General features: G+C 53.5%; 8 protein-coding genes across 8 annotated transcripts; 5 read left to right on the top strand and 3 right to left on the bottom strand.

Moving 5' to 3' along the window:
- Positions 1–23: 23 nt before the first annotated feature.
- On the bottom strand, positions 24–2,205 carry BDP81DRAFT_422525 (T-complex protein 1). The gene is made up of 6 exons (XM_060589997.1): positions 2,036–2,205; positions 1,888–1,982; positions 1,817–1,838; positions 1,523–1,759; positions 470–1,469; positions 24–417 (listed from the first exon to the last, which is right to left on the bottom strand). Exons 1-6 carry the CDS (start codon positions 2,075–2,077, stop codon positions 179–181), a joined length of 1,635 nt encoding a protein of 544 aa, XP_060447320.1. The 5' UTR covers positions 2,078–2,205; the 3' UTR covers positions 24–178.
- Positions 2,206–2,574: 369 nt separating this feature from the next.
- On the top strand, positions 2,575–5,372 carry BDP81DRAFT_344668 (prenylcysteine oxidase). The gene is made up of 4 exons (XM_060586075.1): positions 2,575–2,700; positions 2,769–3,189; positions 3,289–3,809; positions 3,864–5,372. Exons 2-4 carry the CDS (start codon positions 3,069–3,071, stop codon positions 4,884–4,886), a joined length of 1,665 nt encoding a protein of 554 aa, XP_060447319.1. The 5' UTR covers positions 2,575–2,700; positions 2,769–3,068; the 3' UTR covers positions 4,887–5,372.
- A 530-nt stretch (positions 5,373–5,902) lies between these two features.
- Positions 5,903–8,585, top strand: BDP81DRAFT_479804 (VID27 cytoplasmic protein; the record flags this gene model as incomplete). Its single annotated transcript, XM_060594902.1, has 2 exons — positions 5,903–5,921; positions 6,133–8,585. 2 exons carry the CDS (start codon positions 5,903–5,905, stop codon positions 8,583–8,585), a joined length of 2,472 nt encoding a protein of 823 aa, XP_060447318.1.
- Positions 8,586–9,366: 781 nt separating this feature from the next.
- BDP81DRAFT_190234 (alpha,alpha-trehalose-phosphate synthase 1) lies at positions 9,367–11,471 on the bottom strand. The gene is made up of 4 exons (XM_060582399.1): positions 11,333–11,471; positions 10,808–11,242; positions 10,367–10,739; positions 9,367–10,303 (listed from the first exon to the last, which is right to left on the bottom strand). Exons 2-4 carry the CDS (start codon positions 11,112–11,114, stop codon positions 9,391–9,393), a joined length of 1,593 nt encoding a protein of 530 aa, XP_060447317.1. The 5' UTR covers positions 11,115–11,242; positions 11,333–11,471; the 3' UTR covers positions 9,367–9,390.
- Positions 11,472–13,896: 2,425 nt separating this feature from the next.
- Positions 13,897–15,253, top strand: BDP81DRAFT_459373 (uncharacterized protein; the record flags this gene model as incomplete). Its single annotated transcript, XM_060593531.1, has 2 exons — positions 13,897–14,088; positions 14,168–15,253. The coding sequence occupies 2 exons, from the start codon at positions 13,897–13,899 to the stop codon at positions 15,251–15,253; spliced, it is 1,278 nt and encodes a 425-aa protein (XP_060447316.1).
- Positions 15,254–16,200: 947 nt separating this feature from the next.
- On the top strand, positions 16,201–17,229 carry BDP81DRAFT_447673 (aldose 1-epimerase; the record flags this gene model as incomplete). Its single annotated transcript, XM_060592210.1, has 1 exon — positions 16,201–17,229. One exon carries the CDS (start codon positions 16,201–16,203, stop codon positions 17,227–17,229), a length of 1,029 nt encoding a protein of 342 aa, XP_060447315.1.
- A 1,020-nt stretch (positions 17,230–18,249) lies between these two features.
- On the top strand, positions 18,250–19,326 carry BDP81DRAFT_447672 (uncharacterized protein; the record flags this gene model as incomplete). The annotated part of the gene is made up of 1 exon (XM_060592209.1): positions 18,250–19,326. The coding sequence occupies one exon, from the start codon at positions 18,250–18,252 to the stop codon at positions 19,324–19,326; it is 1,077 nt and encodes a 358-aa protein (XP_060447314.1).
- A 138-nt stretch (positions 19,327–19,464) lies between these two features.
- Positions 19,465–20,559, bottom strand: BDP81DRAFT_190162 (uncharacterized protein). The gene is made up of 2 exons (XM_060582398.1): positions 20,014–20,559; positions 19,465–19,853 (listed from the first exon to the last, which is right to left on the bottom strand). Exons 1-2 carry the CDS (start codon positions 20,384–20,386, stop codon positions 19,603–19,605), a joined length of 624 nt encoding a protein of 207 aa, XP_060447313.1. The 5' UTR covers positions 20,387–20,559; the 3' UTR covers positions 19,465–19,602.
- Between the last annotated feature and the right edge of the window lie 612 nt (positions 20,560–21,171).

The raw sequence follows: 21,171 nt of genomic DNA, 5'->3' as shown, positions 1-21,171 counted from the left end.
GCTGCTGCCCCTGACTGAACTGCCTTAAATACGTCAAGTTAATATAGTTCAGGAAATGGAATGCGATATTTTGTCTTCATGTTTGGATATCATTCCGGCTCTCAGCTTTGACAGGTCTAAGATCAACGCCTTTTGTCTACCGTGCCAACACTTTTTACATTGGAATCCATCAAACACTTTACTCCTCAGGACCGTCCATGCCAGGGCCAGGACCTCCCGCTCTGCCCATCTGTCTCGCCTTCAGCAATTCGTCGCACAGGAGCAGGTTGGATGCAATGCTTGAACTCGAGGCGATGCAGTTTCTGAGTACTCTGAAGGAGTCGAAGATACCCTCGAGCTCTGCGTCCATAGGCTCACCCGTTGCCAGGTCCAAGCCCACGATGTTGCCATCAGCGTGCTCATCCTGCATAGCGGCGACTGTGATACGTCAGTAAACCATTACGACAGACGGAGGGTGATTTAAACTTACGAGCATCCTGGATGTCAAGACCGGCGTTGGCAGCGAGAGTCTTGGGAATAATGAGAAGAGCATCGGCGAAAGCCTCGACACCCCACTTGGCCTTACCCTTCACCGTCTTGGAGAAGGCGTCGCTCTTGAGGTGTGCCGCGCAAGCAACCTGGAAAGCACCAGCACCGGGGACGACGCTCTTGTCCACAATCATGTTGTAGACACTGCGCAGACCGTCACGGACAGCGTCCGTAACTTGGGTGATGGTGTGCGCGTTGGGGCCCTTGATCAGAAGGGTGACGGACTTGGGCTCCTTGACCTCCTCGATGAAGGTGTACTTCTCCTCGCCAAGAGTCTGCTCGTAGACGAGACCAGCCCATCCCAGGGACTCGGGTGACAGGTCGTCAACACTGTTCTGTGCAACACCGCCGCAGATGAGCTGCAGTCTCTCCATGTTTCTTCTCTTGGCACGACGCAGGGCGAGAATACCGTTCTTCGCCAGGACGTCGAGAGACAGAGGGTCAATGCCCTTCTGGTTGATGATGACGAAGTTCTTGGTGGGGTCGTTTCCGCAAACCTCCTTCTTCAGCTCGACAATCTTCTTCAGCTTGGCGTCGACGAAACGGCGCTCGCTCTCCACCAGCTTGTCTCTCTGCTCTGCGCTAGAGTAGAAGAATCCAGAGTTGATCTCAGACTTCTCGTACTCCAAGCTGACGTTCATCGTCAAGATGTAGGCGTTCTCAAGGCGCTTAGGCATGTCGGGGTGGCGGGCGCCGTGGTCGAGGGCAAGACCCTTGATCAACTGGGTGTCGGAGGCGGTCCGGTGCTGCATCTTCATGATCTCAACCATGTGCAAATCGGGCTTGGCAGGGACCTGGTAGATAGCGAGAACAGCATCGACAATATCGGGGGTGAGCTTGGCCGCAAGGTTGGAGTTGAGCTTGGTGGAAAGCGACGTGCGGGCCACGGACAGAAGCAGCTCGCGGTCGACCTCCTTCTCGAGCTTGAAGCCGTCGAGGAACTATTCACCCGTCAGCATCATCATCTAAGTATCCGTGCCCATAAGATTCCCACCTTCAACGCCTCGTTCTTGGCGATCTCGAAACCATCCGTAATAATTCTAGGGTGCAGTCCCTCCGAGATATAACGATCCGCCTGCTTCAGGAGCTCTCCGATCAACAGGACAGCTGATGTCGTGCCGTCTCCGCAGATATCATCTTGTGCAGTCGCAGCTCGGGCGATCATGACGGCAGTAGGGTTTTGTATTTGCATCTCGCGGAGGAGAACGTTTCCGTCTTTTGTCAACTTGATCTGTTCGGCGGCGCATTAGCGGTGGGGATTCAGGGGAAGAGGGGTAGTGATTCGCACTTGACCGGAGCCATCGACAAGCCTACTAATATTAGCATCTATGTTGAAGACATGAACAGCGACAAACTAACATTTTGATGGTGCCCAGAGGGCCGAGGTTGGACTTGAGGACATCCTGGAGGCCTTCACCAGCGCTGATGTTGACCTTCAGGGCTTCACCCCGCCGCTGCACTAGCCGTTAGCATTACAAACAATATCGACAGGGAAAGGGTTGCGCACCCTCGATTCGGCCTTGGGGTTGAGCAGTTGCGCCGCAGACATGTTGGCTTGAGGTCGTCGAGGGATTCGTGAGGGGGTATCGGTCGGTAAGGTTATTGGATTAGCGACCTGACGTGGAGTGTTCTCGAGATTGACCTGGCCCCGGGAGCTTCAGATGCGGGACTCTGCTGGTGACTTTTTTTCTGCCTCGAGGTGGCAGGCGGTCAGGCACTGGTAGAAGGTGCTGGCTCGCTAATTCCCAGCTTGGTGGTGGTGGATGCCTGGCGCTTGGTGCTGCTGTGCTCCATTCTTGACTAATTTCCTCTATATGCATATATGTATAGGAGCATATCACACTATGTGATTAGTGAGGCGCGAGCGTCCATTGCATAACTGCACCATGATCCGTGCGTCGTTAGCGCCTCTCGATGGGGCGACTGCAAGCTGAGAGCGGGAGCTCGGGACGTGGGGACTTGAGGGTCCCCTAAAGGACCACTGCAATGAAACCTTCATCCCAAGAATACGCCGCTGCTTTACCTGGAGCTTATGCCAGTGACATTCATTCCTTCCACAGGTAGTCGTGAAGACCAATCCCCTTGATAGGTATCAAGATAATAGAAATGTACCCAGAAAACATTTTCTCGAACGAACGTGATGCGGAAAATCAGTTAAAAGAATTATTTACGGTCAGTTCATTTGCTACAACATCGCTTTCTGGTCCCAGTATCTCCGTTGACTAATGAAGGAACCTAAGCTTATGCAGAAGGCCAGCTTCAACCATACTAACTAAGTACGACGGCAGCCAGCGTAAAGCGGCGGTTTGTTTACTCACCCTGAGTTTAATTCATTTGGGGACCTCCCGGAGACATGCCGGAGACACCTCACATATGACGAATCTATTTCATGCTCTCCTTTCATCCTGTTCATCTTCCAAGCGTAGTTACTAGTACTTCTGTCTCACCCAGCTCCTTTTGACCAGTCATTTCCATCTCTCCCTTTCATCGTCTTCATCTAGTTCTAGGATTTCGTATCTGTAACCCTCAATCTACGCGGCATGATGTGGGGGTCCAAGCTCTCAGCTGTGCTGTCCGCGCTCAGCTTGACACAATCCGTTCCTGCGACTGAGCTTGAGCAGGTTGTCGTCGAAAGCCATGTAAAGCAGGTGGCCATCATTGGTACGTGAACGCTGCTTCGTATGAGCCTTTGAAGATCCGATGCTTGTCCCATAACATCAGCCGCCTCGCCACTTGACCCTGTACTAACACGATATCTAGGAGCTGGTGCTGGTGGTTCCTCCGCGGCCTACTACCTCCAAAGGTTCGCTGAGGCCGAAGGTCTTCCGATAAACATCACAGTATTTGAAAAGACCGATCGTGTAGGAGGCCGAACGTTGACCGTAGATGCTTACGGCAACCCGCTCGAGCCCGTTGAATTGGGCGCCTCCATCTTCATCGAGGCCAATCATATCATCTACAATGCCAGCATCAACTTTGGTCTTCCCCTGAAGGAGCCTGAGTCTGGCAGTGATGGCTTCCTGGGCATCTGGGACGGGGAGAAGTTTGTCTTTTCCCAAGACGATAGCTCCTGGAACTGGTGGAACTTGGCCAAGCTCTTCTGGAAGTACGGCACAGCCCCATACAAGGCGCAGAAGCTCGTGCAGTCGACCGTTGCGACCTTTTTGCAGCTCTATGAGAAACCTCACTTTCCTTTCCGATCACTCACGCAAAGAGTCTTCGAGCTGGATCTTTTGAAGGCAACTTCCGTCACAGGGGAGGAGTTTCTCGCAAACAACGATGTAAGTAGGGCATGATTCTCCCTGATGTTTCATACACTAATTGTCTTGTGATAGATCAGTGAGCTCTTCTCCCACGACATCATCCAGGCAGCCACCAGAGTCAACTATGCATCTAACCTGAAGTACATCCATGGCCTTGAGACCATGGTCTCTCTTGCACCTGAAGGTGCCCGGCAAGTCATTGGGGGCAACTGGCAGGTCTTCCAGACAATGCTTCAAAGGAGTAATGCCACCTTGCATCGCAACACTTCGGTGACATCCATCGCGGTGAAATCTGGTCCTTCCAACTCCAAGTATCTTCTTTCGACCAAAAGTGCCCACGCCGAAGCCGAGACAGAGGCGGACCAGTACCCGATTGCTTTCGATAACGTCGTTATTGCGACGCCGTGGCAGTATGGAGGTATCAGCGTCTCGGATGATCTTTTCCAGCACAAGATTGACGAAGTTCCTTACACTAAGCTTCACGTCACCCTGTTCGCCTCGCCGTTCCACCTCTCGCCGGAATTCTTCGGCCTGGAACCTGGTTCCAAGGCCCCCGACTCGGTCCTGACGACTCTCGGCCCCGACGACGAGGCAAAGGCAGGATCTGAAGGTGCTGGCAAGGCTGGCTTCTACTCCGTCAGCACCCTTAGAACCGTCACGAATCCCGACACTCTCAAGGACGAGTTTCTCTACAAGATCTTCTCTCCCAAGAAGGTCACCGCAGAGTTTCTGTCAAAGCTGCTTGGCGTCGAAGTGCCGGCTTCCATCATTGCGGGAGACAAGTCTGGAGAAAGCGGCCAGCGCACTGTTGAACCCATCTCTTGGTACCACCCGCACGTGTTCAACTCGTACCCCATCGAATACCCGCGAGTTACCTTCCAGGACCCCATCCTCAGGGACGGGCTTTACTATCTTTCCGGTATCGAAAGCTTCATCTCGTGTATGGAGACCAGTGCATTGATGGGGATGAATATTGCCAAGTTAATTGCAGATGATTTCTCAGAGGCCAAGGAGACGCTCGAGAAGATCGATGTCGATGGCGCGCAAGAGGTGCTGGGGCGAGTTGAGGAGGCGCCGGTGGCTGAGGAGTTGTAATCACTCTGGATTTGAGGACTTGTGTTTCCTTTCATCCGTTCTACTTGTCTCTATCTGTACTGCATTCTGTTCGCTATTGGAAGTATGCGCAGGACACAGTCATTTTTAAAAACTGTACAGAATGATAGCTCGTCTCAGGAATCTCTCGCCAAGATGTGTTCCCCCATTCAAGTTTGTCTCGAAAATTTGACATGCTGTAACAGCTGTCTCGTAGATGGCTTAGATTTTGACAATGATCCAAGCCTCATGTCTTTTGAAATTATGCTCAAACCTTGAAAAATAAAATGGCGTCTTATGATATCTAAGAAGTCTAAGGAGTTTCATTACAAACACGGACCTGATATGCACTGCAGATAAAATGAAGAATTGGAATTTTGTCAAACGGTGCTCATCACATCTCTTCCTCCGGATGCCGGCATCTGCATACGTGTAAACTAGTGACACATGTCAGACGTGCCTACAAACGGTGGGCTGCTTAGTTGTCGTTTACAGATGGAAAGGTCTGGAAATGACATAAGGCGGATTGTCGTTGTTGAAGATGAAGCTGAGGCCTCTAACAGCTTGATACTCCCGACTAGCGGTGGCGACATGCCCGTGAAGCTGTGGAAAGAACCTGGAAGGGTAGAAGGGACGGGTCCGGGGTGGGTCTGGACCCGCCGCTGCCGGAGCCCCACGTGATACCCCGGTCCCGTGGCTCACCTTCCTCAGAGGCTCAGGGACCTTGTGTGTTGCCGTGGCAAAAAAAAAAAAATTGGGAGAGAAAAGGGACGTGCACAGCCACAGACCATTTCACCCCTCGATCATCTGAACCCCAACTCAAAAGCTGCCTCTTATGACGCATTTTCTTCCCTAGTGCCTGATCACTTTCGTTTCGTGGCCAAGGTCTGGGACTTTCCGTCTCTTTGTCCTTTGATCAACCCAGCGGCCGGGCTAGCTTCGCAGAGATACAAAACCACGTCGCAATAGCTCTCTGCCCACGATCAACCCAGCTTTCCAAACAAGCCCCAAACTTCAAGATGTTTGTCCTCAGAAACGGTAATTTTACCCCGCTACTCATCCGTCACCAGGAGCGTTCGCCGCTTTGCCTTATCCCGCCAACGACGGCGAGGCGCATGTGAATCATTCGTTAGGCTTCATTCGTCGTCACCATTTCGCGATCAACGCCTTTTCGATGTCTGACTACCGCGCCCGTTTGCGATATCTCGAAACCTCTAAATAAATACTAACAACCCTTTCTCTACTGTAGTTGGCAAACTCATCTTTGGATCTAGCAACCAAGAATCTCTCATCGAGCTCCCCCAAGGACAACTCTACCTTGTTCGACCTCTCTCGCCGAAGGGCTACTCCGAACTCATCTTCAAGGACGCCGCCGCCCGCATCCGACGAACGGCGCAGGATTTCCAATACCAGCTCGTGGTCCAGAGAGTTTACGAGGAAGGTGAGGCCGAGCTTCTAGCTGAGGAGGAAGGAGAGGACGCCGAGATCGACGCGCTTGCTGCTGCCGAAAGAGACGAGAAGACCTTCTTGCTCGACGAGGCTCTTCACTTCCGCATCGAGATCCGGGAAGGCAAGGAGAAGATTTTGGCCTGGAGAGACCTGAGTGGTGATACCGGTGACGTCTACGAGTTCGTTTGCGACAACGTTGTGTCTCCCGGTCAAGTTGCGCAATTCGAGCGTGTCGCCAAGGAGTGCCAATACGAGCGCAAGTACCGCAAGCCGCACACAACTGCATCCGAAGTCGATCTCAAGCAGTTCGAATTCGAAGACGAGCAGCCTATTCCTCCCGCGAGTCCCATCCACAGCCCTACTCTTGTCAGATCGATCGAATCTGCCGACAGCCTGTTTGTGCCGCAAGATCCAATCGGTACACCTACAAAGAAGGAAGAGCAATCACTTGTCCAGACCCCTACGAAGACACCTGCCAAGATGCCTGTCACACCGGAGAAGAAGTCCAAGCCGACCGGCCCCCCGAAGTCAGTCGAGGCTCCAAAGGCTCTCGATACTTACGCTGCAGAGAGCTGTGAGCTTCACTTCTACGACCACCCCTCCGGCTCTTTCATCCAGCAAGCTGCCGCTGTCACCGCAACCGTCACCGAGGTTGGAAAGTGGGAGTACTGGCTGCAAATTGAAAGCGAGGACCGAGCCTTCTTAGGCATCCCGATTATCGCCGACATCAACCCCGTCTTCAACTTCGAGTTCTTGTCTTTCATCTTCAACCATTTCGCAGCTGATGGATCGGCATACTCCTGGCTACTTCGTTTCAAAGACCAGCCGACCTTGGAACGCTTCCAAGAAGCTCTTCTTCGCGCTTTGTGGGAGCAGCTGAACGAGGTCAAGTGGGAGAAGAAGACGGACAGAGAGCAGGAGTACATCACGTCCGCCTTTAATGATTTGGTTATGGAAGATACCCCTGAAGAGCAGGAGGAAGAGGAAGAGGAAGAGGAGTACGAAGATGCAGAGGACGATGCGCAGCGTAGCGAGCATTACGACAGCGACGAAGAGGATGACGACGTCGAGACCAAGGAAGAGGATGGCAACGTCAACTCCCAGCTTGCCGTTGGTTACAAGCATGACCGTTCCTTCGTTGTTCGCGGATCCAAGATTGGCGTCTTCAAGCACACGCCGAACAACAACCTTGAGTTCTCCACCAACATTTCCAAGGTCGAGACTCCCAAGGGCACACTGTTCAGCCCCAAGAAGGTCATGCTTCATAACGAGGATCGCAACATGATTCTCCAAAATGAGTCGGATCCCAACAAGCTGTACCGTATGGATCTTGAGTACGGCAAGGTTGTCGACGAGTGGAACGTTCACGAGGACATTCCCGTTCTCAACTTTGCACCCGAGAACAAGTTCGCTCAGATGACCCATGAGCCGACTTTCCTTGGTATCTCAAAGAACGCCCTCTACCGTGTCGACCCCCGTTTGTCCGGCACCAAGCTGGTTGATTCTCAACTGAAGCAGTACGTTTCCAAGAATGACTTCTCGGCTATCTCCACTACGGAGAAGGGATACATCGCCGTCGCTTCCAACAAGGGTGATGTCCGCCTCTTCGACCGTCTCGGAATCAACGCCAAGACGCACATTCCCGCTCTCGGTGAAGCCATCCTCGGTCTTGACACCTCTGCTGATGGTCGCTGGGTCCTCGCTACCTGCCGAACATACATCCTGCTCATTGACGCGATGCAAAAGTCTGGCAAGAACGAGGGCAAGCTTGGTTTCGAGAAGTCGTTCGCTGCCTCCGACAAGCCTCAGCCCCGCCGTCTGGCCCTGACGCCCGAGCACGTTGCCCAGTTTGCCCACGAGACCGGCAAGCCCGTCTCATTCACACCGGCGCGCTTCAACGCTGGCGAGGGCGCGGAAGAGACGAGCATCATCACCGCTACCGGCCCGTACATTGTCGAGTGGAGCTTGAAGAAGGTCCTCCGCGGAGCAAAGGCCGCCTACCGCATCAAGCGCTACGTCGAGGAGGTCAAGGCCGACGACTTCAAGTTCGGAACGGACAAGAACGTCATCGTCGCCTTGCCAAACGAGGTCAACATGGTCGGCAAGCAGGGTCTCAAGCGCCCTACCCGCGAGAGCATCGCCGGCAACTTTGCCCAGCTCAGCATGGGCCGTAGAGACTCGGGACGGATCACGACGCCCAAGAGCGGCCGATACAAGCTGGGCAAGGAGGACATTGTCGCGTCGCCGTACTGAGTTAGGCGAGGGGATTTTCCTTTTGTGTATTATGTGTGATGCGTTCATGTTGGACTATTTTGACTCCCGGGATGGCGTTTTCCAGGTTGAGTGAGGATGGGCGTGAGACGGAGGGGGACTGACAGCACAACACGTTTACCTTACTATTTTTCCTTCTGCTCTGTGCCGCCAAATACTCTCAAGAGTCTGCTTTTCGCTTCGTCACCCTCTTCTCTCTCTTGACATCCCGACAAGGAGAGTGGGTACTTTTCTAGATACCTTTTGAGATCTTCCGAAAGTGAGCAAGCTATGGTAGTTTGTTCCCACCTCCCTTCTAGTTTTAGCAAATGCGAGATTAGCGTTTATTTTTCAATTCGCATTAACTCTAAACTGCCCCTAATATGCACTTGATATATCGTGTACGAGTCACTTGTAATGTTCCATAACTCTCGTAGAGTTGGTAGATAGTCTAATACGGGGATGCCCCCTAGAAGAAAATAAACTAAATTGAGACAAATGCATTGGATAGACGTCATGTACGACACATCTTCTCTCATGCGACCCGTCCATATCCCTCCTGCCAGCATCAGAAATTGAAACAAAAGAACATGGTAAAAAGCTCCCCCAAAAACTCCGCTCGGCTCGATGCCATTGTTTCCGATCATGTATGCTTCGCGCCCACTAACTTTTGCCCGAGGAGAGCAAAATCTTCTTCTTTTCTCTCTTTCAATCATGCTTTCGTTAATCAGCCGTCAGAGACGACGACTCTTGCCCAGTAAAAAAGTGAATAACTTGGTATGCAAGTTTTTGGATTTACAAGTGGCCGTTATGCTTCTTGCTTCTCTGCCTTCGTCTCCTTTGCATCTTCTGCGCTGTCCTTGTTCCCGGTGACGCTGTCGACTACGCCCTGGATCGCCTTGGTGACCTGACCAACCACGTTGCCGCCAATATTCTTCAACGTCTTGGACTGCGTTGCCTCGTGGGAGAGACGGGTCATCTCGGCGACAAAGGACTGACCCCACCAAGACGACGTATACTTGAAAACGTAGCGCTCGAGCTTCTTGTAATTGGTCTCGCGCTGCTCGGGGGACATGGTCACGGCATCGTGGATGGCGTTTGCCAGCTCTTCAGTGTTCCATGGGTTGACAATGAGAGAGCCGTTGAGGGACTGGGCGGCGCCGGTGAACTCGGACAGGATCATGACACCGTGACGCTCGCGCTGAGTAGCGATATACTCGTACGAGACTAGGTTCATGCCATCGCGCGTGGAGGAAACGAGGCAGGCGTCGGAAACGGCGTACAGTGCCGTGAGCTCATCGAAGGAGACACTCTGGTGGAGGAAGTGAATGGGCATGAATTCGATGGTGCCAAACTTGCCGTTGATACGGCCGACAAGCTCGTTTACCACGGCGCGCAGATTCTGGTACTCCTCGACGTCCTGCCTTGAAGGCACGGCGACCTGAACCAGCACAATCTTGCCAATCCACTCGGGGTGTTCTGTCAAAAAGACCTCCAATGCATGGAGCTTCTGAGGGACGCCCTTGATGTAGTCGAGGCGGTCGACACCGACAATGAGTTTGACCCCGTTGAACTTGCGCGTAAGAGCGTCAATGCGCTCCTGAACCTTGGGCTTCTTGAGGCCCTCGACGAACTTCTCAGGGTCAATACCGATAGGGAATGCGCCAACGGTGACGAATTTGCCATTGTAATCAACACCATTCGGGGTCGTAGGAGTTCCACTGCATGTGACGTCAGTATGAGTTTGAGAGAAAACGAGTCTTCGCCTTTTGACTCCGACTTACAGAATGCGAGAGCAACTGCTCAAGAAGTGACGAGCATAGTCATAGGTGTGGAAGCCGATGAGATCGCAGTCGAGGACACCCGTCAGGAGGGCTTCGCGGACAGGAAGGATACGGTAGATTTCGGAAGAAGGGAAAGGCGTGTGCAGGAAGAAGCCAATTTTGACATTCTTCTTGGAGTCGCCGATTTCCTCGCGAAGCATCTCGGGCAGCAACATCAGATGGTAGTCGTGAACCCAAATTAGATCGCCATCCTGAACGTCCTGGACGACAGCCTTGGCAAACAGACGGTTGACTTCGCGGTAAGCGGCCCATGCGCTCTCGTCGAATGTGATTTCACCGGGGTGGTAGTGGAAAAGCGGCCAGAGAATAGAGTCTGCGGAAAAAGTTTAGTTGTTAGTCGAGCTGGTAGAAGACATAGAGGCAAGGGAGGTTCGTCCATACTAGAGAAGCCATTGTAGTGCTTGTCAGCGAGCTCGTCGTCAATGAAGACAGGGTGAGCATCGTATTCGTCCTTCAGGCGCTGCTTCATGCCGGCGATTTCGTTGTCGGGGACTTCGAGGCCTGGCCAGCCGTACCATTGAAAGCTCGTGGTTTTTGACAGACCACTGAGGCCGGTGACGAGACCGCCAGAGGACATGGAGAAGGAGTAGCTGCCATCGTCAGAACGCTTGATGGTGATGGGCAGTCGGTTGGAGAGCAGGAGGAGGCGGCCGGGCGCAGTGTCTTCGTCGGGGGCGAGCGAAGGCATCTTGGGCGATTTGCGTGGTGCTGGAGGTGTTGGGTGGAGGATGGTGGTGCGAAATATTTCGTGGAGGGTTCGTTCGATGGGTGGTAGGTAATTGGGGGAACAGCAGTAGCTAGGTATGCTGGGGTATACTGTGGCGGGAGGGTAAGGTGTTAGCTGAGACTGGCTGGGATGAGCTTGCGGGGGATGATGGAGGGGTAAATGCCAGGAAGATCAAGTACCTAAAGCTCAAGTAACGGCGACGTAAAAGGCACGCAGGGGTGGGCTGCTGCTTGTATGATTTTCTGAGGGAGAACCAAATGGGCAGGTTGGTGCTGGATAGAGCTTGGTTGCCAAAGTCGTAAGCTTCTTGGGTTGCCGAGAGAGGTGGGAGGGAATCGCGGTTTACAGAGAAAGCTTCGAATAAGGGCGAGGGCGACTAGTGTATGTATAAGATATGTAGACGGGACAGAAGGTATGCAGTGGTATTGGAAGAAGCCGGGCTGTCGGACGCAAGCTACGTGGGAAAGTAATGCACGAAAGCAAGCAGTGCAATGTAGGACAAGCTTCGTCTGGGTGAATGGAGGGAGGAGAGAACCTTGGTGCGTGAAGGAGTAGGGTGAGGTGGAAAGAGACGGAAGACGGCGGCTAGTCGGTGGTTGGCTTGCCAGGTTGCGTTTGTTGACTGAGCGAGGAAGAAACGAGAGGGTGTTGAGAAGAAGCAGGAAAAGGCCAATCCGGCTCAGTGCAATCCAAACTTGACGGGCAGCAGCTGCACAACGGAGAAAGCTCGACCTGATGCGACACTGGCACACCAGAGCTTGCGTTTCCCCAGAAGTAGAGGTACTTGGTTTGTGGGGCAGTTTGGGTAAGGCAATGGGGCAGAGTACCTTAACGGACGTGACGCTCTTAGTCTGAATGTTTGGTGTTGTTCGAATGGTAACACCTCAAGATAAGAAAAGAGCACCAAACGCAGCAGACGAAGCGTGGCTACGTTCCTAAGCGTCTCTTAGACTGAGGCGAGGCAACATTTGGGGCATGAGGTACTTGCAAGGCAAGATCATGTTGGACCTTGGGCGCTGCTGGTACGGATACTTACTGCGGTGCCATCGACGTAATTTAGGTACATATCCATGTCATGTCATTACGAGGAATTCCCGGCCCTGTCACTCTTCTCTCTGCCCCCCTCCAACCTCTGCAGCCCGTCCTTTTGGCATCCCTCACATCTACTACTGCTTGCCTTGCCCGGACAAATAGACAATCTGACCGAGAGGTACGGTGAGCGATATATTTTCAATAGGCCCGTCAAGCCGAAGCTCCCTCCGCCGCGTTTCCTACCTTGCATTTGTCTTGTAGGACTAGGCAAAAAGACTTCCAGAGCATGAGGTGCCAAGTAGATGTACATGGGAGACCTGGGCATCATCCGCCAGAGGGTGGGGATTCCGGCGCCGAGATGTGGGTACTTCATCGGCGGTAGAGGAGAGAATGTTCACGATGTCTCTTGAAAATTTCCCTCCATCCACCACCCATCTTAATGGCACCTGGTCCTTCCTTCAAATCGAGCCTCCAGGTTTCGGGTGGCTTCCCGGCGCCAATGTCCGCTCACACCCACCAATGCCCTCTTTCCCCCTTCAGCCTTGTTTCTCCAGCTGCCTCTTTACTCTTTGGAGAGAAGAGTACCTTGCATCTCTCCGCTAATGGATTGATGCTCTGATGCCAAATCCCGAGAATCTTGAAGCTAGTGGAGCCTCGCATTTACAGGTGAGTAAGTGGTGATCGATCCCACAACGTAAATGTGCCGTCACCATCCCAGGATCGGATATGACCTGCACTGCATGCAATTAGGCCATTGGGTGAGCTACCTTACACGAACCAGCATTACTGCTAGCAAGCTCACTGTCTGTCCCGACAATCGAAAAGGAGCTCCAGCCCCGACTACTGGACGTTTCGACCGTCGCATAACCAATGACATACGCTAGATATTCAGAGAACGATCCAGCCCAATCATCCAACCCACAAGGTTGACCAGGCTCCCCGTTTGGCTACCAAAGACTGACATCGACGGCCCCATAACTTCCGGATCAAAATGTCCTACCCCTCGCAAATCTGCGAGGTTGACTGGCTGTAATAGTCCCCGGCCCGACTTGAGCCAGTTTCATACCATTTCGGATCCGAATTCACAGTGTATTCTCAAGTGTGTGAAATAGTTTTATGCAGCTTCTTCGGGCTATAATTGATGCAGCTGCTTTTGAGAAAAAAACTCCTCGTCGCTGTTTACACAATCGCACTCATCGTCACAAATCGAGTTGAGTGAGCCCGGGCATTTTCGTCAACCCGTCGTTCTTGCTAACCAGCTTGGTGTATCCAAGAGGATTCGAAACTGGAGCAGCTTATTAGCAGAAGACTCATCGTTTCACTGCAGCAATGAAGGGCTGATTCGACTGTTCGCACCGATGCTTCTATCTTTCCTTGCTTCCAACTTCCGGCGCCGTTGCATCCTGCCTTCGGGCTAAATTCTGGGTAGAAAGCTCGGACCAGGTCCGACATTGACGTCGGGTGACTGCCGCCCCACTCCGGTCAGCCCAGTTGGCAGTCGCAGCTTACCCCGGTTGCGCTTGATCTGCGCCTGCCCGCGTCGCCGTCTGCGCTCAGACACTGTTCCTCGACGCGACTTCCTGCGCGACAGAGCCAAAGCTCTTTGCATCCTGCCCCATTTCGCGCCAAATGGATTTGTGAATCAATTACACGACGACGTCAACGCTCAATTGCACCATTGAATCCCTTCAAACCGGCGAATCTTACAAGCATGGCTCCCTCTGACAAGGAGATCGAGGCGACGATCCTCGCAAAAGTCCGCGAGGTCTTCAAGACGGATATCGACAGCCTCAACGTGAACTCCGTTCGAAGGCGCGTCGAATCTGACCTCGGACTCGAAGATGAAGTGCTCTCTTCAGGAAAATGGAAGGATAAGAGCAAAAAGATGATCAAGGAGCTCGCTGTAATTACCCAACCCCTCCCTGGCACTGGCACGGTTATCGCCAGTATTAGTGAAGGCCGACTTCCTGACATCACATCAGACCAACCTCGTGGAGGGCAATGCCGACCCCGATGATGAAGCCGAACCTGAGAAAGACGAGGAAGATGCGAAGCCGAAGAAAGCTGGCAAGCGTCAAGCTGCCGAAAAGTCATCACCTGCGAAGCGCAGAAAGCGCGCCTCTGCCAAAGTAAAAGAATCCGATGCGAGTGCTTCTGAGGAGGAGAAGCCAAAACCTAAGCCGAAACCGAGGAAAAAGGCAGCACCGCGGAAGAAGAAGGAGGACGCTCCTGTGATCGACTCCGAATCTGACGAAGCGAGCCCTGCCAAGCCGAAGGCGTCTAAACCCACCAACGGACGTGCGAGCAAGGTTGAAGATAGTGGTTCAGACGCGTTAAGCTCCCCGCCTGACAGCGAGGACGAGAAGGCTGAGAATAAGGAGGAAAAGCCACAAGAAGAGAAGGTTGAGGCAAAGAAGGATGACGAGTCAACCGAGAAGCAGCCTGAAGCTTCCGACGACAAGAAGGCCGAGGTTCCAGCTGATGACACGACTAGCGAGCTATCAGACGTGATAGACGAGCCACCCAAGCCCAAACGCAAGAAGAAGGAAGCCGGAGCTGGCAGCAAGACCAAGGCCAAGGCAACCAAGCCGAAGAAGGCACCGGCAGCCCCAGAGAACCCCGACGATGCAGAGATTAAAAAGCTACAGTCCCACTTGGTCAAATGCGGTATTCGCAAGATCTGGGGCTTCGAGTTGAAGCAATACGGAGACGATACCAAGGCCAAGATGAGGCACCTCAGAGGCATGCTCAAAGACATTGGCATGGATGGTCGCTTTTCAGAAGCGAAGGCAAAAGAGATCAAGGAGCGAAGAGAACTGGAGGCGGACTTGGAAGCAGTTCAGGAGATGAATGCCAACTGGGGCGTAGAAGGCAGATCATCTCGAAGCAAGGCGCGCGGACAGCCAGCCCCCAAGAAGGCTGTGAAGGATGATGCTTCTGAAGATGAGAACGCCAAAGACGACGACGATGATGATGAGGATCAAGAGTCACATATCCCGTCGCGGGCACGAGGCAAGGCGCGAGCGGACCTGGCGTTCCTCGGGGACGACGACGAAGAATCGGACTGATGTAACAAATATTGGGACAGTGTATCATGTGTTGGCGGGTCATTATTCGAATGATTGTACCTGTTGCAGGTTGTATCATACATACCATGGGAGAGTGAGGACACTTTATTTTTGTGGCGCTTTTACATCGCGGAGTGTCGCCCGAAGAGGACAAGGGGTCACCAAAAGGCTGTACACGATCTTAATGCACTGATTTTTGGACCGCGGCGGGTTCCTCACTGATTCGGGACAATTGACAACTTGTTCACCCAGTCACAGCTCGCGGTTGGAAGCAGATTCTTACTTCAGTCTTAGTCTATTACCCAGCTGAAGCGGGCCTCTCAAGTTGACTGTTGTCTCTATCCGCCATGCGCCAACACCCTCTGGTCCTCTGGGAACTTGGCAACTTGGATCCATCGTTTCCCCAAAAAGCCGGAGACGCGAAGACAAAGGCGCAGAGCTGCTCGTGTTGTTTAGACGCGCCAGTAAGACAACAGCATGGCCGCTCGAAATGGGGCTAGGAACCTCGTGGTTCGGTGTTGAGGAGTGAGGGCACCGGCCAAACAGAGGGGATAAGGGTGAAAGCTCCCCATGTCACGCACCAGCTACGTCTCTTGTGTCTCCAATTTACCCCGCCGCGGGCGTGCGTCCCCCCGCAGACGCCGTCATTTCTCTTGCACTGTTTCCCCCCTCCATCCTCGTCCAAACACCCCACTACATCGGCCAACAAGCGCAGATACAAGCAATAATAGCCTGAATTGCTTGTTTCGCCATGTCAACCAGTGACGGGACTCTTGTCGCGCTCCATAAATGGTCGCCTTCCCCTTGCCCAACATACTTACAGCCTGCGTGATTTCAGGTTCTGTCGTAGCTCTCATCTTGGACTGAGAATTCCGTGATTCAAAACTTCGATCGATTATCCCCATCACCAAAGCCCGTTCCCAAAAGAGGCCACAACCTTTCACACAATGTCCGACGCAACCTTCGAGTTCCTGCCCCTGGGCGCCATCCTGCAGTCCTTCAAGGTCAAGGGCGTCAACATTGTCCAGGGCTTCCCGACCCAGGACCTCTACGAGAAGCACAACTCACCCTACTTTGGCGTCACCGTCGGCCGCGTCGCAAACCGCCTCGCCTCGGCGCAGATCAAGTCCCTCAACGGGGGGAAGACGTACAAGCTCGCCGCCAACGACGGTAACAACAACCTCCACGGCGGCAGCAAGCCCTGGAGCTCCAAGGTCTGGGAGGGTCCCAAGCCCGTCGGCGTTCGTAAGATCCCGGGTGTCGAGGGCCTTCAGGGCGGAGAGACCGTCGAGTTTTCGTTGACTAGCGAGGACGGCGACGAAGGATTCCCTGGTAAAGTCCAGGTGAAGGTCATCTACACGGCCGGCACGCAAAAGGTGGATGGCAAGGAGGTCTCGGTGCTGGGTATGGAGTACGAGGCGCAGCTTGTCGACGGCGCTGAGGAGACGGCTATTAACATGACGAATCACTCGTACTTTAACCTCACAGGCGACGATACTTTTGCCGGCACCGTCGCGACGCTGGCGACGAACGCGTACCTTCCCCGCGAGGACGGTATCCCTACCGGTGGGCCCGCTCCCTTCCCCGGCATCGAGGGCGGCAAGCCGTTTGAGCTCGGTGTCGAGGCTCCCGCGGTGGACGACTGTTTTGTTGTCATCGAGGAGAAGGAGGCGGGCGCGGTGCCGATTGATACCCGCGGCAAGCCGCTGAAGCTGCATGTGCATGCCAAGCACCCCAAGAACGGGGTGAACCTCGAGGTTCTCAGCACGGAGCCGGCGTTCCAGTTTTACACGGGCGAGGGGATTGATGTTCCTGCTGTGGAGGGCGCCGCGGCGAGGGGCAAGAGGAGCGGGTTCTGCGTTGAGCCGAGTCGGTGGGTGAATGCGATTAATGTGGATGAGTGGAAGGGGCAGATGTTGTTGAAGAAGGGGGAGACGTATGGGACGAGGATTGTGTATAAGGCTTGGAGCGAGTAAGAGGGACTTGGTGAGGTTGGTTATGAGGGTGGATACGAAGACGATGAGTAGAATGGATAGTGAATCCCTTCGTAATTGGAATCTGTTGTTAAGAAGTGATTTGGTTTGATTTTTGACTTTGCAAGTCAGTGAGTAGTTCACCTCTCCCTCGTCTTCACAACCAGCTGTACACCTCTGAATAACCTCTGACATGCCCCTATTTCAGAGTCTTAAACCTACCACATTGTAGCTCAATGATCCGAAACCCAAAGAGAACAGCTTTTTGTGTTATTGCCGCAATGTACGTATACCTGACAAGTTTTGTGTGTTCTTCCGACAAAACATAATTCCAGTCTTGAGACTACGGTAGACATCCCTCAGACCTTTGAGAGGTGCTTCAAGCTTCGAGCGTCTGGGGATTATATGTCAGCCGGCAGCGTCCGTGCAACTTGGAAACGAGCCGATTTAACTGATTCTTCTGACGAAGCTGGAGGTGATGAAAAGATGAGATGAAAACGAGAGAGGTGTGAGAGGTTCCTTACGGCGTACGCAGCTCACCGAGGGGGGGCTCTAGCTTTATTTTAGCGTGGTGTGTTTAGCTTATCGTGCCAACGTAAGGTAACAGCAAGAGCGAGGCAGATGGGCCAGGCTCTTTCCAGGTTTGGTACAAGTTTGCACTGAGGGAAGGAAGGACCAGCCCAGATCCAAAGGGTAACTGCCGGACCTGCCTTCAAGACCAAGGTAATTCAATCACTTGACCAAGTTAGAGCCTTTTCTTCAACAACCATCTTAATTACTTCCTCTTCTTGACCGCCACTGATTCACGATACCTGGATTCCTCGAGAAGTTAAACTTACAACTTTCACTTAACGACGACAACATACTTCCAACCGATAATCACGCCCGTCGCCTTATTGCATCGTCGACCCATTCCCATTTGCCAACAATATCCCGGACGAGTCAGATAACCTACCGGTACCTAAATCAGCCCACCATCACCGCAGAGGTGCGGCGCTATCCGTACCTATACCACACAAAACCATGGCCGACTCCTTCCCAACCCCGACGACGACCCCGAAGCGCAAGCGAGACGAAGACGACCCGCCGCTGTCACCGATATACACAACCTCCAAATTCTCCTTCCCGCTGCCTGCCGACCATACTCCTAAGAGCAGCGACGCGGAGGACGGGAGCGCAAGCCCACACAGCAAGGTCGTTCACAAGTTTCGTGGTCTGGCACTGAGTGGGAATAGTGGTGGGGGCGGGGTAGCCCAGCAACAGAACCGAGCCGCTGCTGCTGCTGCCCCCCAGGGCCTATATGCACACGACGCCGCATACGACCCAACGCGCGACGAGCATAAGAAAGGCAGGGGGTACGGATACTCTGACGACGACCCATTTGCGAGCCGCAAGAGACTCAAAGTTCCTGAGCTGGAGATGACGGACGTTGAGGGCAACAACACCGCTGTCGCTACCGCTTCCGCTGCCGCAGACATACCAGTTGTCATTCCGGACCCCGACGTCAAGAGCGATCCGGTGCCTACCCCGAAATCAAAGCCTGCGGAAGAAGACGCTGCCACTGCTGCCGGCACAACGGTGGCCACGAGCTCACAACAACAGCTTCCCTATCCTTCGCTCGACAAACTACAAGATCCCAAATCTCGAGGACGGAGACGCGCCGGCACACCACCGCTCAAGGGTCGCAAGGGCACCAACAAGACCAATGCCCCTGCTGCAGCCACGGCCGCTGAACCGCAGCAACAACAAGAAGACCAGGAGATGAAGACGATTGTGGACCCAGTCAGGGCTGCACTCACCTGGAAGGAGGAAGAGATTACGATTTACGACCCAGAAGACGACGACGATGACGGCACAGGCATTAACGGTGTCGGATTCATGCCCACTGCCGCAATGGCCTATGCGCGGACACAGAAGCGCCGTCTGCAACTGGCCGAGTATAAGAAGCGGGAAGAGAGCGAGGCCAGGGCCCGACGCAGCCAGCGGAGACGAGGGAGCGGTGCTGGTCTTGCTTCCAAGCCTTCTGCTGGCGGCAGCGGAGGCGTGCGAAAGGTGCGCTTCACGGAATCAGAAGCGAGCACAGTTGTGACGAACTTCTAAGGATGGTCACATGATGGGTGCGAGCAGTGAATTTTGCGATTGGACATGGCATCATTGAGCTCTGTGGTTTGGCTTGGGTATGGCCCGGCTGAGGAAATGGCTACGGAAGGCGTCATATGTCATATGGTGTTAGGGAAATGGGGGCGTTTATGAAGCCACTCGCAGATGCTTCTTTTGGACTTTGTGTGAAATTATTCATACAAAGAGGAAGAAAAGATTCGCCTCATGGGCGCTCTTCTTTGAGAGACCAAAGTCTTCCCCCCCCTCAAAAGTTCTTTACCAAAACTTGTACCAAGACTTTTGGCTGGCGGCCTTTGCCTCCTCGTCTGCCTTCCTCTGCTCTGCCTGCTGCTTGAGCTGCTCAATTTCGCGGCGGCGCTTGTCGACCATGGTCTCCTGGTAGACCTCGACGGTCCTCTTCATCTTGACGCGCTCCTGTCGCCGCTTCATCTGGCAGTACTCGTAGGAGCCGATGCAACCGACGAGGAAGCTGCCTACGGCCCAGTTTGCCGCCTTGATGGGTGAGCCTGCGCGAGGATTTAGTGTGGTGCTCTTAGTAAAGGTGGTGGGGATGAGGATGAAGATGAGTGAGTGTGAGAGAAGGGGGAGAGGTGTGAATGTGAAGGTGAGGTCATCTGAGAGGAAATCTCATATCGAGGCAGAATAGAAATCAAGAGGGGAGGTTACCTCCAAAGACATATCTGAATCCTCCCACACCAGCACCGCTGGCAATGCCCGTCAGGAACCCGTCCCGTGCGCACGGCGTCTGCGTGACGGAGAGGAAGTCGTCCGACTTGATGGACTTGACGGCCTCGCCTATCGACGGGTACCCGGGGCCATTGGCGCCATCTTGCGTCGGGAAGTTTTTCTGGAACTCGGTTGGGTTGAGCTTAGGGTCGGCCGCCGATTGCTCCGGTGATGTTGGTGATGCCGTCGTCGATGTAGGCGTAGTAGTACCCGGAGCTCCCTCTCCGACTGGACCTTGGTTTGAACGGGACCAGAGGTATAGCTTTTGCCCCTCCTTCTTTGGTCCCGGGATGTTGTCTGGGGAGTCTGCCATTATGTGATGAGTCTAGTTTATATGTGTGAGTGAGATCGTGCGCATCCGGTGATAGGTCTCGTGAATCCCGACTCTCGACTTTGGGTCCCCCGGTAAAGCTCTCTCTCTCTCTCAAAGTCTGCCCGTGGCCTGAGATGACGTCCACCGAATTTGGGCCTCCCCCCCGGTCGACGGTTCGTTGCTGGGCCGGTGTCTTTGGTCCGTGCGTTGAACTTCCCCTGCAGCGCATCTGTCGCGCGGGACGCTGCTGGCTTAATTGAAGTGGGTCCCCCGGTCTCCTGAACGTGCAGATTTCGCGTAAAGTCGCGACGGGGGAGACGCGTCTTGGTATCTTTTTTGCCCTGGACAACGAGTAATTGGATAGTGGCCCTCCACTCTCCCAATGCGCAAAAGCTCAATGCTCTCGTTCTCGAACACAACAGTGACAAATCCCACTCTCCCACTCGTCCAATTCCTAGGATCTTCAATACCCCATTTTCTCCCGGTTGTTCTTGTTTCTCGTCACCAAGACTTGCCTTTTTTTTTTTTTTGTTTTTTTTTGTTGGCACTTGACAGAGACGGAGAGACAAGCTTCTTGATACCCACCACCACTCTCTCATTCTCGGAACCCCCTCTATTACGAACCTAGACGTTTGTCTCTCTCATCCCGTCTCATGATTCTCTAGAGGCTGCGATTTCCTCGAGAGACATCCTTTGCCTAGAGTCCCTCGACGGAGATCTACATTGATCAACAACAACCTCGAATCCTTCTCTCCCAACAAACCTCGACCACACAACCATCACAA

Source organism: Colletotrichum phormii (assembly GCF_030913505.1).
Source record: "Colletotrichum phormii strain CBS 102054 chromosome Unknown BDP81scaffold_6, whole genome shotgun sequence".
Lineage (NCBI taxonomy): Eukaryota > Fungi > Ascomycota > Sordariomycetes > Glomerellales > Glomerellaceae > Colletotrichum > Colletotrichum phormii.
Note: the sequence above shows the minus strand (reverse complement) of the source record. Positions and strands in the feature narration are given on the sequence as shown.

Coding starts and splice junctions, on each gene's coding strand:
- BDP81DRAFT_422525 (XM_060589997.1), bottom strand. CDS start 2,077: ATGTCTGCGGCGCAACTGCTCAACCCCAAGGCCGAATCGAGG. Junction 1,983..2,035: donor ACCCCAAGGCCGAATCGAGG/GTGCGCAACCCT, acceptor CGGCTAGTGCAG/CGGCGGGGTGAAGCCCTGAA. Junction 1,760..1,816: donor TTGTCGATGGCTCCGGTCAA/GTGCGAATCACT, acceptor GCCGCCGAACAG/ATCAAGTTGACAAAAGACGG.
- BDP81DRAFT_190162 (XM_060582398.1), bottom strand. CDS start 20,386: ATGGCAGACTCCCCAGACAACATCCCGGGACCAAAGAAGGAGGGGCAA. Junction 19,854..20,013: donor ATTCAGATATGTCTTTGGAG/GTAACCTCCCCT, acceptor ATCCTCGCGCAG/GCTCACCCATCAAGGCGGCA.
- BDP81DRAFT_344668 (XM_060586075.1), top strand. CDS start 3,069: ATGATGTGGGGGTCCAAGCTCTCAGCTGTGCTGTCCGCGCTCAGCTTG. Junction 3,190..3,288: donor AAAGCAGGTGGCCATCATTG/GTACGTGAACGC, acceptor CACGATATCTAG/GAGCTGGTGCTGGTGGTTCC. Junction 3,810..3,863: donor AGTTTCTCGCAAACAACGAT/GTAAGTAGGGCA, acceptor GTCTTGTGATAG/ATCAGTGAGCTCTTCTCCCA.
- BDP81DRAFT_190234 (XM_060582399.1), bottom strand. CDS start 11,114: ATGCCTTCGCTCGCCCCCGACGAAGACACTGCGCCCGGCCGCCTCCTC. Junction 10,740..10,807: donor GCACTACAATGGCTTCTCTA/GTATGGACGAAC, acceptor CTTTTTCCGCAG/ACTCTATTCTCTGGCCGCTT. Junction 10,304..10,366: donor AGCAGTTGCTCTCGCATTCT/GTAAGTCGGAGT, acceptor CGTCACATGCAG/TGGAACTCCTACGACCCCGA.